Here is a 14934-nt window from a genome sequence, read left to right on the forward strand (position 1 = left end):
CCTCCCCGTGTCCCCAAGTCCATTCTCTACGTCTAAACAACATACTCTTAAACAATCTGTGGGTCAAAGAAGAAATCAAAAGAAAGATTAGAAAATAATTTAGGATGAATGAAAATGAAAACATATCAAAACTCATGGGAATACAGCAAAAGCAGTGCTCAGAGAGAAATTTATAGCTGAAAATGCTTACATTAAAAAAGAAGAGAGATCCCAAATCAATAATCTAAAATTATACCCTAAGAAACTAGAAAGAGAAAAGCATGCTACACCCAAAGCTAGCAGAAGGAAGGAAATAATAAAGATTAGACCAGAGATAAATGAAATAAAGAATAGAAAAACAAAACCAGTGAAACCAAAAGTTGATTCTTCGAAAACAACAAAAGGGACAAACTTTTACCTAGATTGACTAAGAAAAACAGAGAAGAAGTAAATTACTAAAATCAGATTGAAAGTGGAGACCTTACAGAAATAAAAGGGATTATTAAAAAATACCATGAACAACTATATGCTGACAAATTAGATAATCTAAATGAAATGGACAAACTCCTAGAAAAGCACATACTACCAAAACTGATTCAAGAGAAAATAGAAGAATTTGAACAGACTTATAACAAGTAAAAGATTGAATCAGAAATCAAAAACCTTCCCCCCAAAAAAAGCCTAGGGCCAGAAGGCTCACCAGTGAACTCTACCAAAGAATTAGCACCAACGCTTCTCAAACTCCTCCGAAAAATAAAAAAAGGAAGAAGAATTTCCTAATTCATTCATGACACCAGCATTACCCTGATACCAAAGCCAGACAAAACCAACACAAAAAAGGGAAACTAGAGACCAATATCCCTTATGAATATAGGTGAAAAAAAAAAACTTCAACAAAATAGTAGCAAACCTAATCCAGCAGCACAGTAAGAGTATACATCATGACCAAGTGGGATTTATCCTAGAACACAAGGGTGGGTCAACATATGAAAACTATACCACATTACCAGAATAAAGGGGAAAAAACCCACACGATCATCTCATTTGATGCAGAAAAAGCATTTGAAAATATCCAACACCTTTTCATGATGAAAACTTTCAACAAACTAGGAGTAGAAGGGAATTTCCTCACCATGATAAGGGGGATTTATAAAAAACTCACTGCTAACATTCTACTCAATGGTCAAGGCTATACTCTTTTTTTTTGGTGGGGGGATCCAGGGATTGATTGAACTCTCGCCACGGCAGTGAAAGCACCAAGTCCTAACCACTGGACCACCAGGGAATTCCCAAGGCTGTACTCTTTTTTTTTTTAAGTTTTTTTTTTGATGTGGACCATTTTTAAATTCTTTATTGAATTTGTTACAATATTGCTTCTGTCTTATGTTTTGGTTTTCTGGCCGCAAGGCATGTGGGATCTTAGCTCCCCAACCAGGGATCGAACCCCCATCCCCAGCATTGGAAGATGAGTCTTAACCCCTGGACTGACTGGGAAGTCTCAAGCCTGTACTCTTATCTAAGGCTCAGGGTCCTCTTCCAAGTTCATGTAGTTATTTGGAGAATTCATTTTCTTGCAGCTTTAGAACTCATGGAGCCTTGCTTCTTAAAGTTCAGCAGAAGAAAGAATCTCTGACTTTTTCCATATCTGACCCCTGGACCCTCCTTTAAAGGGCTCATCTGATTAGGTCAGTCCAACCAGGATAATCTCCCCTTTGATTACTCAAAGTCGACTGATTACAGACCTTGATTACACGTGTAAAATCGCTTCATCTTTGCCATAAAATGTAACATAATCACAGAAATATCCCATCATATTCACACATCCCACCCACACCCAAGGGGAGGGGATTATACAAGGGTGAGTACAGGCATACATCATTTTATTGTGCTTTGCTTCATTCCACTTTGTAGATTTTGCATTCTTACACATTGAAGGTTTGTGGCAACCCTGCTTTTTCAGGTGATGGTTAACATTTTTTTAGCAATAAAGTATTTTTCAATTAAGGTATGTACATTTTTTAGACATAATGCTATTATTACATATTTAATAGACTAAAGTATAGTGTAAACATAACTTTTATATGCACTGGGAAACCAAAAAATTTGTGTGACTTGCTCTATTATGATACTTGCTTTATTGCAGTGATCTGGAACCAAACACAGTATCTCCGAGGTGAATTTGAATATCACAGGGAGGAATCTTGAGAGAAGGACATCTTAGAATTCTGCCTACCGTAGGTTATGATCTTTGATAAAGTAGGAAAAGACATTGCCTTCACCTGTGTTTGGGTATCACCCCCCCCTTTCCTATGTCCCCAGGGACCATATCCCATCAGTCATACAAGTGTGAGTGTGTATACAGGTAAGTTTGGAGGTACTCAACTGAGAACATAAGAACATATTATTCTCTTTTCCTTTTCTTTTCTTTCTTTCTTTCTTTCTTTTTTTTTTTTACTTAAATGAGTTGCCTTGCTTAAGAACTGATTTTATCACATTCTTGCAGTGTTTCACATTACCACTCTACACTTGCCTACTATGGGTACACTTACTTGTAAAAAAGCTATTTGGGAATTAACAGGGCAGAGTGTTTTCACAGATGTCAAGGTGGCCAAAAATCTTTCTCTTTCCAACTACATATGATCAGAAAGCTGCATCTTTACATGAAGGCTAGTTATTGAAGTTCTATTAAGATAATTTTGATCTCAACCACTTCAATTGAAACCCATATGATAGTTTCTCTTTTTCTTTCTGTCTGTCTGTCATTCTGTCTTACACAAAGTATGTTTTTGGCTTTTCCCTGGGGAAGGAGGAAGAAGAAGCATCAACTCTATGTTCCTCCAGTTGGGTTAGAATCTGTAAATTAATCTGCTCCATGGGAAGGTATTCTCAAATGACTCCAGTTACCTTGGAGGAAACAGGCTAATTTATCTCCCTATTATGGACACTACTTGGCTGCCATACTCTGAATCTAATAAACACAAATTAACCTTGAGGGGAGCTTTAGAGATCACAGTGATAAATCTAAACAGTACAGATTGGGCTGTGAACCAGAAACTCATCTGCCTCCTTCACCACTTCTTAAGCTTTCAAAAAGTTCAACTTGTTTCTTGCCTAGGCTTCCACAGGGCATCTCACATGTACATTCCTTCTTTCCAACATGACTTTTTGCCTGTTAGTTGAGCCCTTCCTTATTTTAACTCCTTTTCTCATCCTGAAGTCTCTTGCTTCAGTTCCCAGGGTATACTGCTCCTCCCAAAGAAATCAATCACTTGGAAATCAGATTGTTAGTGCTAAGGTTGGACTTCGCTAGTGTTAGGGATTGTTAAAGTTAGGGCTGCAATTAGTGCAATAAGTATTAAAACTGAGGAATTTAGGGTCATAGTGGTTTATTAATAAATAATTTGGTGACCATCTGCAATTTTTTATAACAATCCATATAGAGCTACAATATCTTTTTAACTGAATGTAACCTAAAATTTTGTGTTTCATTAAGTTTATGTCTTGTGATTTGCAGTTCTGGCATTCTCTGTCAGTATAAACCATTCTGTCCTCTGATTTCTGTTGCTGATTTGCCATATAACTGAAGAGGTTAAGGATATAGGGTGTTCCCTATTACAGGTAGAATTTTTGCTTTGTCCAAAAGTTAAAGGAAAAAAAAACCAGAAACATTGCTAACTACGAGGTTTAATTCCTCCTAAAAACCCTCAGGGAGTCCACATAAAAGAGTTATATTCTGAACCCACCTTTATCTTAATGTAAATACAGAGGGATAGATACAGAAACAACTATATCTATATATAACTATAAACCAAGAACTCAGATCATTGTTTCTAAATACCATTCCTTAATAAAAGGAACCAGGGCACATTATACAAAATCTGTGAAGATATGTTCCTATTTAAAACTTGTCTTAGAATGTTTTGGCCTTTCTTACTTTTAGCTATATATCTTTTCATGTGATTTACTCCTTTACAATTAGCTTTGTATATGTGTATATATATATATATATATATATATATATATATATATACATATATATAACTTTTTTAATGTTTAAAAAGTAAATGTTCATTGTGAGAATTTTAAAAAGAGAAGTATAAAGAAAAAACGCAAAAGTCTCTCAATGGGTTTCTCAGTTTTGAACATTGATTGAAACAGCTGAAACCTTTAACTTATTTAAAACAGTCCTACAATAAATAATGAGCTATTGGGCTTCCCTGGTGGAGCAGTGGTTAAGAATCCGCCTGCTAGTGCAGGGGACACGGGTTCGAGCCCTGGTCTGGGAAGATCCCACATGCTGTGGAGCAACTAAGCACGTGCGCCACAGCTACAGAGCCCATGTGCTCTGGATGTTGGTCAGGCTGTGTTTTCACATGGAGACTTAACTGGGGAAGAATCTGTTTCCAAGCTCATTCAGGGTATTGGTAGAATTTATTTCTTGCCGTTGTAGGACTGAGGGCCCCATATTTTTGCTGGTTGTCAGCTAGAGGCTACCCATAAGTCCTAGAGGCCACCACTAGTTCTCTGCCATGTGGCCCTCTCCATGGGTAGTTTATATGGCCGTTGGCTTCTTCAAGGTGATCAGGAGAGCTTTTAGCTCCAGTCTGCTAAGCTGGGGTCACATAATATAATGTAATCCCAGGAGTGGTGACATCACATCACTTTTACCATAGTTTATCAGCTAGAAGTCACAGGTTGTACCTGCACTCAAGGAGAAAGGATTATACAAAGGCATGAGCATCAGGAGAAAGAGATCACCGGGGATTGTGTTGGGGTCTGAGCTCTCATTTCCTCATCTAAATTGGAAGTAATAGTTCTTGTCTTAAGGAAGATTGTGAATGTTCTTCTTATAGGAAAGAAACTTGGGCCTCTTCCATTTCCACCATCTTATTTTATAGACAAGGAATTGAGGCTCCAAAAGAGTAAATGGTTTGCCTGAGTTTGGTGGATGAGCTCAGAGTTGTTTATTCCCAGGTCAGCATGCTTTCTACACACTGCGATGCCTATGAAGTATCTTATTTTATTTGATGATATTTTTCACTTCAAACTTAAGCAAAATGAAATCTACTTGTATGTATTGGTGGGCAGGGTAGAAGGCAGGTGCAGGTATTGCAAAGAATGCTGCATGTAAATTGTCAAGTATGGCAACTGCCGTGTGCATTTGAGTTTCTGAGTGTGCTCAAGTACAAGAGCCAGTGAGTGAAAGAGAATTACTTATATTCAGGTGGAGGCTAATGCATACATTATTTCATTTAGTCATCTTAACAACTCTATAGAGCAGAAATTACTGCTCTACACATTAAAAGATAAAACAGGCTCAGTGAAGGTAACAATTATTCTGGGTACTGTCAACCATCAAGTTGCAATGACCAAATCATAGCCAAATAAAATAAATTGCTCACTCTGGCCCATTCCATTTCCCTACCACTAATTTATATCCTGTGAAGTTTGTCATAGACTATACAGTCCTTGCCTTTTTTCCTTTTGCTATCTGAGCCTTGCTACTCCTGGTAACTTTTGGTGGGAGGAGCTCATAATAACGGATTGTCAAAACTTTTAATCCTTTTAGATGTCTGTATCTCCTGGCTTTAGTCATGTTGCCATAAATAAGCCTAGGAGGACCTACTTCATAAATGGTTTCTTGTCTGTATATTAGGTAACTGAATTTCCATATGTCTATAAATTCAGAGCATTAATGAACCACAGATAGGCTTTTAAAAATGTTGAATCCCAGTTCCTATTCTTGATCTCCTCATTTATTTTTGGGAACCACTTCTCATTTAAGGCATACTTAGCTACTTAAAGGATTGAGAGATTTAAAGTCAAGTATGAATGCCTTCACTACTGAATGTTTATAGACTATTTTTTCTCTTTTGATAATCTTCGGGGCAACACAACTTCCCGGGGAATGTAGGATTTTTTTTCACTACATAGTGCATCCTCCTAACATATCTTTGACATTAACTCCCCAAATCTTCCAACTGCAGCGTACTCTTCCCGGGCACCCTAAAGCTGCTAGTTTACCGGAAGGATTAACCAAGACCCTTGCGGAATCGTTCAAGGTCACTGGGGCAGGTGCCCGCCCCGGGGCCTGAACGCGCGCTGCCAGGCCCATTTCCTTCTCCGAAATGGCACCCGCCCTCTCCCAACTCTGGGGGTTCACTCAGGCTGACTGCGACCCGGCCGAGAGAACACCATCCGCTGTCGCGGGGGTGCAAGCTTGGAAACGCGCCGCAAGAAGGTTCCTGAGTGGCAGGCGGTGGGGGGCGGACCGGGGGAAGCCGGGGCGGAGCCGGCGGAGTACGGCGTGCCGGGCTACGCCTCCCGGGGCCACTGGGCCGCGCCCGTTGGCGGAAGCCCGGCTCAGTCCGGCCGGAGACGCTCTGGTCAAGGGTCCGCGGCGGCGCCGGCGCGCCCGCTTTCGCTCCGTGCCCGCTAGCTGGCCTCCAGCCGCAGCACCCGCGCGCCGCGGTCCCCGCGCCATGCAGCGCTTAGCCATGGACCTGCGGATGCTCTCCCGGGAGCTCTCGCTTTACCTGGAGCATCAAGTCCGGATCGGTTTCTTCGGTTCGGGAGTGGGCTTATCCCTGATCCTGGGCTTCAGCTTCGCTTACGCCTGCTACTACATGAGCAGCATTGCCAAGGTGAGCCGGAGGATGGCGCGGGCGCAGGGCCGCGGGCAGCTCTCCGGGAGTGACAGCAGCAGGCTAAGCCGGAGGTGCCGCTGTCTGGGGCCGTCCGGGGCGCCCTTTCCCCGGCATCTGATGGACGCCCTCTGAGCGCGCGGGACCCTGCTGGCCTCGGCGCGGCGGCACTGCCCTGTCACCGTTCGCTAACCTGGTAAAGCAGCTCCGCGATGCTCTAGCACTTCTGAGGATGACTCCCATGTGTCAACTCTCTCCATTCCCTAGAAGGGTTTAATAAACCACTGTTAAGTTCGTTGTGTTTGAATTATTTGCATCAGGTTTCCAGAAGGATATGTAATCAGATGGATCTCGCGCTAGGGACGAGTTTGCGCTTGTTTCTGGTTTACAGTTTGGCAGAAACTTTGTTCTGGACACTTCACTGATACTGGCTTTCCCCACAGAAGCCCCAGTTAGTGACAGGGGGTGAAAGTTTCAGCCGCTTCCTTCAGGACCACTGTCCTGTGGTGACAGAAACGTACTACCCGACGGTCTGGTGCTGGGAGAGTCGAGGACAGACACTGCTGAGACCTTTCATCACTTCCAAGCCTCCGGTGAAGTATAGGAAGTAAGTGAAGTTCCATTTTCAGTCATTTCTTCAAAATCACAATGTTTTGCATACTCCCAGTTTTTGGTTAATACAACCTCCGGTTTAGTTAAGTATATAGAAAAGCAAGGGGGAATGAAGGTGGAAGGCACGTCTCCCACAGACACACGCAGCTGCAGGAAAACATTCAGGTGTTACCTTTCACCACTGTTGGGGGGAGGTGCTCTGATGTAAATGGTTTATTTTCTAAGATGAGAGAAGTGTTTGGGGGTTACTGTTTTTCCAATTTGTCATGCCTCTGTCCCTGAGGACCTAGATCCTTTGATGATATGCATTGAGCTGGCGGTGGGGGTGAGAAGGATGCCAATTAATGTGGATTTTCTGTGATGGACCCCAGTAAAAGGACTTCATATTGATAAGCAAATGGGTTCTTGTGGATAATGTCCTTGAGGTGTTAAAGATATGGTCCAGAATATATCAGTAACCAGGAGATTTAAATGGTGCTTATTATTAATTTTACTGAGTCATCTAGTCCCTCTAGAGTTTCTTTTGTTGCCTGGAACTTGCACTATTCGTTTGGGAAAACTCTTCAAGTTCGTAGATACTATGCGAGAAGTACTTTGAAGTGTTTAAGAAGCAAGTTTTGTAATATGCTCTGTGAGGAGACTGCATTATTGAGTCAAACGGCTAGAGCGGTGATCAGATCAGCAGTTTACTTATTCAAGATTCTCTGTTGAATTATTTGGGTGACCTCAGTCAAATAGGGGTTAAATGCTGGGTATTTCAGAGTAATGAGGAAATGATTAAGATAAATATTTGAAGTAGTTTGAAGCCCATTTTTACATACTATCTTTTACTGATCTTGCTGGAAATACTTTATTATACTAATTTCATGACATTCATGTGATGAAAGAAAGTGACGTGTGTGTTAGTGGATGCTGGAAAGAAGTTATTTTGAGAGACCAAGTAATGGCATATATATATACAGAGAGAGAAAGAGAGAGAGAATTAGGAACTAATATTAAGACATGACTTGAAACACTAAAAGAGTATGTATGTCTTTTGTGTTATTTCATTCAGTGAACTTATTAAAACTGCAGATGGAGGACAGATTTCACTGGACTGGTTTGATGATGATAACAGTAAGTGTTATATGGATGCCAGCACCAGACCTACTATCTTATTGTTGCCTGGCCTCACTGGAACAAGCAAGGAATCGTATATCCTTCATATGATTCACCTTAGTGAAGAATTGGGATACAGGTACCAGTGAAAGATTTCTTCTGTTTTTCACTTAATTCGTTCTAAATGAAGCTTAAATATGTCTGCATGTTTGTTTCCGAAATACTTGTTATTTCTTGCATGGATTATGCAATTCCCTAAATTATTATTTTTCCCCTGCTTCCTCCTTCCCCTCTTTTTTCAGGAAAATGCATAACTGAATCATTGCACAGGAAATAGTACTTAGGCACTCCGCAGATTTCGGTTGAATGAATGCATGAAATTAGAATCACTTAGGAATTGACATAGGACCCAGGGCTAAGAAGCAGTAGGCCACAGTGAAGGGATTGCTAGGAGAATAGCAATTACAAACCCCTGAGAGACTGCACAATGTCCCTCATGTCATACTCCACATTTGGGCTCTGGATCCACTAATCTTGCCTCATCGGCTCAGATCCCAAGTGTAAAAAATATTCAGAATCAGCTTGTAGGTCATCCTTATCTTTCCAAAGGTGATCTGTGCCTTTTCTGTCCACCTGAGTTTGCAGGTGCACATGGCTAGGGTCCAGTTAATGATGGCACAGCATTTTTAAGTAATCATTATTCAACTCAGTCACCAGATACTATTTAATTTTTGCAAGCAACTTAGCAACTTTAAGTTTCTGGTTCAGTTCTAAAATTTGAAAGCAGATTCATTGTGAAAGGTACTGCTTTTCTGAGCTTCAGTCTTTTTTAGCCAATGGTAATTATTGTAGCGGAACACTCTGAGTTGTGTTTAAAGCCAAGTTGTATCTTTTCTTAAACTCAAAACACTTGTTTTGTGAAAAACTGATGTTGACTTTATATTAATAAAAACATTTTGATATAAAGAAGAAAATGCCATAATAGCTAATTCAATTTTAACAAGTTAACTCTGATCTTTTACAGATAAAGTCTATTTTGTTCATGAGGTGACAGTCTCTTGAAAGCCTTGATATGGTGTTCCAGAATTATGGTTCCTATTAAATTTGTACTATAAGCAATAGCAGGAATTTATCATTGGATATCATTGGATACAATGTTTAAGCACCATTCAGTTAGATATGAGGCTTGATTCCAATGTTTTGCTAAAACTTAGTCATGCTCAGAAAATACAGATTATAAAGCCTTTTGTACATATTTAAATTGTTGATTCTATACTTTGCCCGAACTGTCTCCCAAGACTTAGAAAGTGCTTTTAAAAACAATGTAGTTGACGGGGGGAGGGGAGGAGGGAGATGGATGGACTGGGAGTTTGGGGTTAGTAGATGCAAACTATTACATTTAGAATGGATAAACAACAAGGTCCTACTGCAGAGCACAGGGAACTATATCCAATCTCCCGGGATAAACCATAATGGAAAAGAATATTTAAAAAAAAGAATGTATATATGTGTATAACTGAGTCACTTGCCTGTACAGCAGAAATTAGCACAACATTGTAAATCAATTATACTCCAATAAATAACAAAAACAAACAAACAAAACACAATGTAGTTGAAACTCAAGGACTGAATCTCATAAGTTCTAGAGTTACCGGTATGCATGGCTTTTTTCCATTACTTGTAAAAGTTGCCAAATTTTATTACCATGGCTACTGTTACACTGTGCTTCAAAGCTGTAGGAAGGTTCTAGCTTCCCTAAGGGTTAAAATCTCTTCTACTGATTCAGAAATTTTATTGAGAATGTATGATAGAAGGAAGGCTCTACGCTGGGTACTGTGAGGAGATACAAAGAGTTGTGGGAAATTGTCCTTACCATAAGGAGCCTATGAGAGGGTAAGGCTGGACCAGATCACTGTCAGCTGCTTGAAGACCCAGCTTATTTGGGTTTAGGGAACTCTAACGCTGAATCACACTGGGCTTGAAGGTAGCAGAATGCATGAGTAAGCAATGACCAGTAAACTTTTCAGTGGCCTTTGGACCTATCCTCATTTGTTTTTAGCTACAAGGAATCTCTGAATCTAGGTCAGAGAGGGTTAGCTTTTGTTGTATAACAAACTCTCCCCAAACTTAGTGGCTAAAAACGTTTCTGCTCACAATCTGTGGGCCAGCAATTTGGGCTGAGCTCAGCTGGGTGGTTCTTCAGGTCTTGGCCGAGATCACTCATGCATTTGTGGTCAGCAGCCTGGACAACTCTGGGTTTGGGAGCCATCAGCAGGGATGGCTCTTCTCAGCTCCATGTGGTCTCTCTTCCACCATCAGGCTCACCCCAAGTTCACTGGGCAGCACACTGTTCCAAGAGTGCAAAAGTGACAGCTGCAAGGCTTCTTCAGGCCCAAGCTGAGAACTCTCACAGTGTTGCTTCTGCCATGTTGTAGTCAGGTCATGTGGGCACCCTTGAGTCAGATGGTAGGAATTTAGCCTCCACCTCTTGAGACGAAGGGCTATTAAATGTGTTTACAATTCACCACAGACAGCTAGGTAGTTTCAAAGACCACTGATGAAAAAAATGGATCTGGAACTTTGGCACAAGGCTGTGTGGAGTCCTTAGGTTGCAAAACAGATCTAAGTCACTGATAGCCTTGCATGGGATCCAGTAGGTAACAGAGCTTGGGGAAGGCTGTGTAATATGGGGGAATGTGCATGGGATTTAGAGCCAGGTCTGGGTTCAAATGTTGGAACTTCCACTTACTGAGTGACCCTAGGCAACTAATTTTTAACTTCCCCAACATAGCTTCTCACTTACTACAGCGTTTAAATGAATTAGAATGTGTAAAGCATTGAGCAAAATGGGTCTTTAGAAATGTTTTGTCTTTCTTCCTAGACCTTCTGTTCCCTGAGCAAAGTAGAACATTTTTTTATAGTTTAAAGAGCAAGTATGAGCAAACCTACCTCTTGGGAAACATCTAGTTTCCTCGCAGGAATGCTTTGGTATTATGTTAATGTCTCTTATACAGTAGAGCTGCATAGGCAGCATGGGCACCCCAATAGCGTGAGGGTGCACTTGCCTCAGGCCCCAGTTACTATCTTATGTGCAGTTTGAGTATGTAGGGAGGGTCACGGATTCTGTCAGTTCACCAGGGAACCATTGATGCTTTACTTGTGAGATGTGATTTAGACTTTAGAGAAAACCTAACTCCTGGCATACGGACAAATGAAACATAAGGGTTTACTGTCATTACTGTTAAGTAAATTATTTTTTCCTGTACCTGAAAACTAACAAAGACACGACACAAAACTTTTCTGTTAAGGTCCACTAATTCAAAATTAATAATGAAAGGAAACTAAGCTATGGTTTCTTTAAGGTAATTGTGAGTAAAGTTTAAGAAGTCAAAAGTAAATGGAGGGCTTCCCTGGTGGCGCAGTGGTTGAGAGTCCGCCTGCCGATGCAGGGGACACGGGTTCGTGTCCCGGTCCGGGAAGATCCCACATGCCGCGGAGCGGCTGGGCCCGTGAGCCATGGCCGCTGGGCCTGCGCATCCGGAGCCTGTGCTCCGCGATGGGAGAGGCCACAACAGTGAGAGGCCCGCGTACCGCAAAAAAAAAAAAAAAAAAAAAAGTAAATGGAGTTGAGTGGGCAATACTTGGGCTGCCTTCATTGGCAGAGCACATTATGTACTTCCCTGAATAGACTTGCCCCTGAGAGGAGAAGAGAATTTGCTGAGCCACATGACCCACTCATTCTTCAAAATTGTATCAATCAGATAAGTCCTTCATCTCCTGGAGGACAAGAGGAGTAAGAAAGGCCAGGAGGCCAGGAGTGCATTTAGAGAGAAGCCCTCATAGAAACCAGAGGACTGGAGAAAAAGTCATTCCCTCTAATAAGTTACACCCATATGATTGATAAAGTAGTTAGAAATCTCATCCATTTCTTCAAGATTTCTTTTTAAAAAATTCTATTCAGTAATATAGCCAAGTAGATATTATTTTGTATACCAGGATAATATCCTATTTTCTTAAATCTTTTACCCATTCTCTGAATTAAGTTACAACATTTCAACTAAAGTCAGGGAGAAAAACAGTAACTCTGAAAGCATCTTAATCATCTTTTACTCTGACCTCTTTTACTGAGAGCCTTCATCTACTATTTTATTCCACCCCCAACTAATATTAAAAAAGAGTGACCCATCCAGAATTATGTACTAATAAGCTCATTGAAATCTAGGTCAGTCATTAAGTATTTTGGTATAGTAAAGTACAGTATCAGAACCTATATTCCCAAAGAACATTTGCACAGTCTAGTGGAAGTGACAAAGAGTATTCAGTAGTCGGGAAGAAATGCATTAGAGAGGACCAGGACTGGCAACAAGTGACAGAAAACTCAAAATAACAGTGACTTAAACAAAATACAAGTTTATTTCTCTCTCACGTGAAAATCCAAGAAGGTAGATCGGGACTCTATAGTGTCAGAAAACTAGGTTTCTTTTATCATGTTGCTTCATAACCTATGGCTGCTTCAGCTCCAGCTATCACATCTGCATTCCAACACCCAAGAAAGAGAAAAAAGGGAGACTAGAGAATGCAACCTCTCCCTTTAAGGATGCTTTCCAGCAAGTATGCGTACCAGTTTTGCTTTTGTCACCTGGGCCTGCTCTTCCTTAGCTGGAAGGGAGGTTTGGAAGTAAATCTTTATTTTGGGCAGCCATGTACCCAATTGAAATTGGGGGATTCTGTTACTGAGGAAAAAAGGGGAGGGTGGATATTGGGAGATAACTGACAGTCTCTAGCACTGACTGGTCAGAGTGTTGCAAGTGCCAGGATTCTGGACTATCAGAAGCAAGCGAGACATTTTACAGAGAGAAGAAATAGGTCAGCAGGGTCAGATGCAACCGAAAGGGCAAGGAGAATGAGGGTGGATAAAGCACAATTTGAGAAGATTCATTAGAGCAGGAGGGAGGAAGCCCAACTGCTACAGCAAAGATGACCTCAGGAGACCTCAGGAGACAAGAGCAGGAGTGGGTCACACATTTTTTGTTTGTTTGTTTTGGTTTTTTTTTTTTTTTGGCTGCACAGCTTGCAGGATTGGAACCCGGGCCTCCTAAAGTGGAGACGCAGAGAGCGTCCTTACCACTGGACCTCCAGGGAATTCCTAGGTCACACATTTGTTAAGTTTTGACAGAGAAAGGAGAGAAACAGCAGAAGAGGGCAAAGGGATCAACTGAGGAATTTGTCAAGATTGTAGGCTTATGTTTCAAGAAATTTCCTTCTTGCCACATTTACAAAAAATACTTAGAAAGCACTGATTTTCTTCTGTGGTTTGATAGGATCAAGATCTCCTATCCTTCACTGCAGAGCCCACTATTGGGCTCCATAATTTATCTTTCTGAGAGATTTGAAGTGGGAGATGATTTTAAAGAGGTTAAATTTGACTACTTTTAAATGTTCCATCCCTTTCCAGTTTGGAGTTTGGGCCTACACATTTTTTATTTAGAGGAAGTAGCACCAGTGGAGACTAAGCTTTAGGTGACGTTTAGCATTTCCTGAAGCATTAGGAGTACATTGGAGGGTCATCCAAAGACTCTTCCTGAGGGAGGAAGGAAGGGGAGGTTGAACTAAGGAAAATCAGGCAGTGAAACAAAAAAGACAAGTTTTGACTACTCTCCAATCTAAAAGCAGTATCTTAGATAAGATGTCATTTAAAATTAACACCAGAATGTTTTTATCTCAAAGTATTTTTATCATTTGTTGTTAAAACAATTTGATTTTTAAAGTTTTGAGAATGAGTCAGTTAACTGATTATTCATGAGACTGGGTAGATGAAATAATGCTAAATGTTAGAAAGCACTGAATGAAGAACTTAGCTTATTTCATGGCATTTCTGGAAAAAGTTATGGTGGATACCGACAAGTGATCCTATTCTCTAGGGAATAGAGCTGCTGGATGTTCCGCTATAAAATGATACCTTAATTAACAAACTTTCAGGGACAAAGCTCTTTTTATCAGAGCTGGCATGCACTCGAAGGGCACCCTATGTTCAGAGCACCCATCCTCTTTGGAAAAAGAGACGTTAACGTCACTAGTTTAGACAGCACAGGGCAGCGTAGTGAGCTAGTTAAGTGGATCACTGAGTCAGAGCTGCCTGATTCAGATCCCAACTCTGTTACGTACTACCTGTGTATCCAGGGATGAATTATTTAGTCACTCTGTGCCTCAATTTTCTCATCTGTACAGATAACTATACTTCATAGGGTTATAAGGATTGCATGTAATGTATATGAAGAACGTTAGCCCATGATGAACATTTTTTAAAGTATTAAGCTATGAAAGTTAAAGGAGTGAGTCAGGCCATTGTCTGGCTTAGAAAAGAGCCTTGCTCTTTTAGTCTGGTCAGATGGAAGTGAGGTACTTCCTGTCTCAGCCCTACTACCAGGTGAGAAACCATCCCAGGAGGGCCCGGAGATAGCAGGGTGCTTGGCCAGGCAGCGGGTGGAACAGGGAGAAGGAGGGTAATGCCTTGCTAAGTTGGGAGCGGCCGCTGGAATCTGCATCCTGGAACACATACATGTCTCTGACTCAGTTTTGGGAAATAAAGTTGCCAGCAGTG

General features: G+C 41.0%; 1 protein-coding gene across 1 annotated transcript in view; it reads left to right on the plus strand.

The window, feature by feature from the left end:
• Window positions 1-6345: 6345 nt before the first annotated feature.
• Window positions 6346-14934, plus strand: part of ABHD3 (abhydrolase domain containing 3, phospholipase) — a 38159-nt gene continuing 29570 nt past the window's right edge. Inside the window, exons 1-3 of the mRNA XM_065889825.1 lie at window positions 6346-6623; window positions 7067-7230; window positions 8290-8472. Of these exons, the coding sequence (XP_065745897.1) occupies window positions 6462-6623; window positions 7067-7230; window positions 8290-8472 (509 nt within the window). The 5' untranslated portion in view covers window positions 6346-6461. The remainder of the gene's footprint in view (window positions 6624-7066; window positions 7231-8289; window positions 8473-14934) is intronic.

Source organism: Phocoena phocoena, chromosome 13, assembly GCF_963924675.1.
Source record: "Phocoena phocoena chromosome 13, mPhoPho1.1, whole genome shotgun sequence".
NCBI classification, from domain to species: Eukaryota; Metazoa; Chordata; class Mammalia; order Artiodactyla; family Phocoenidae; genus Phocoena; species Phocoena phocoena.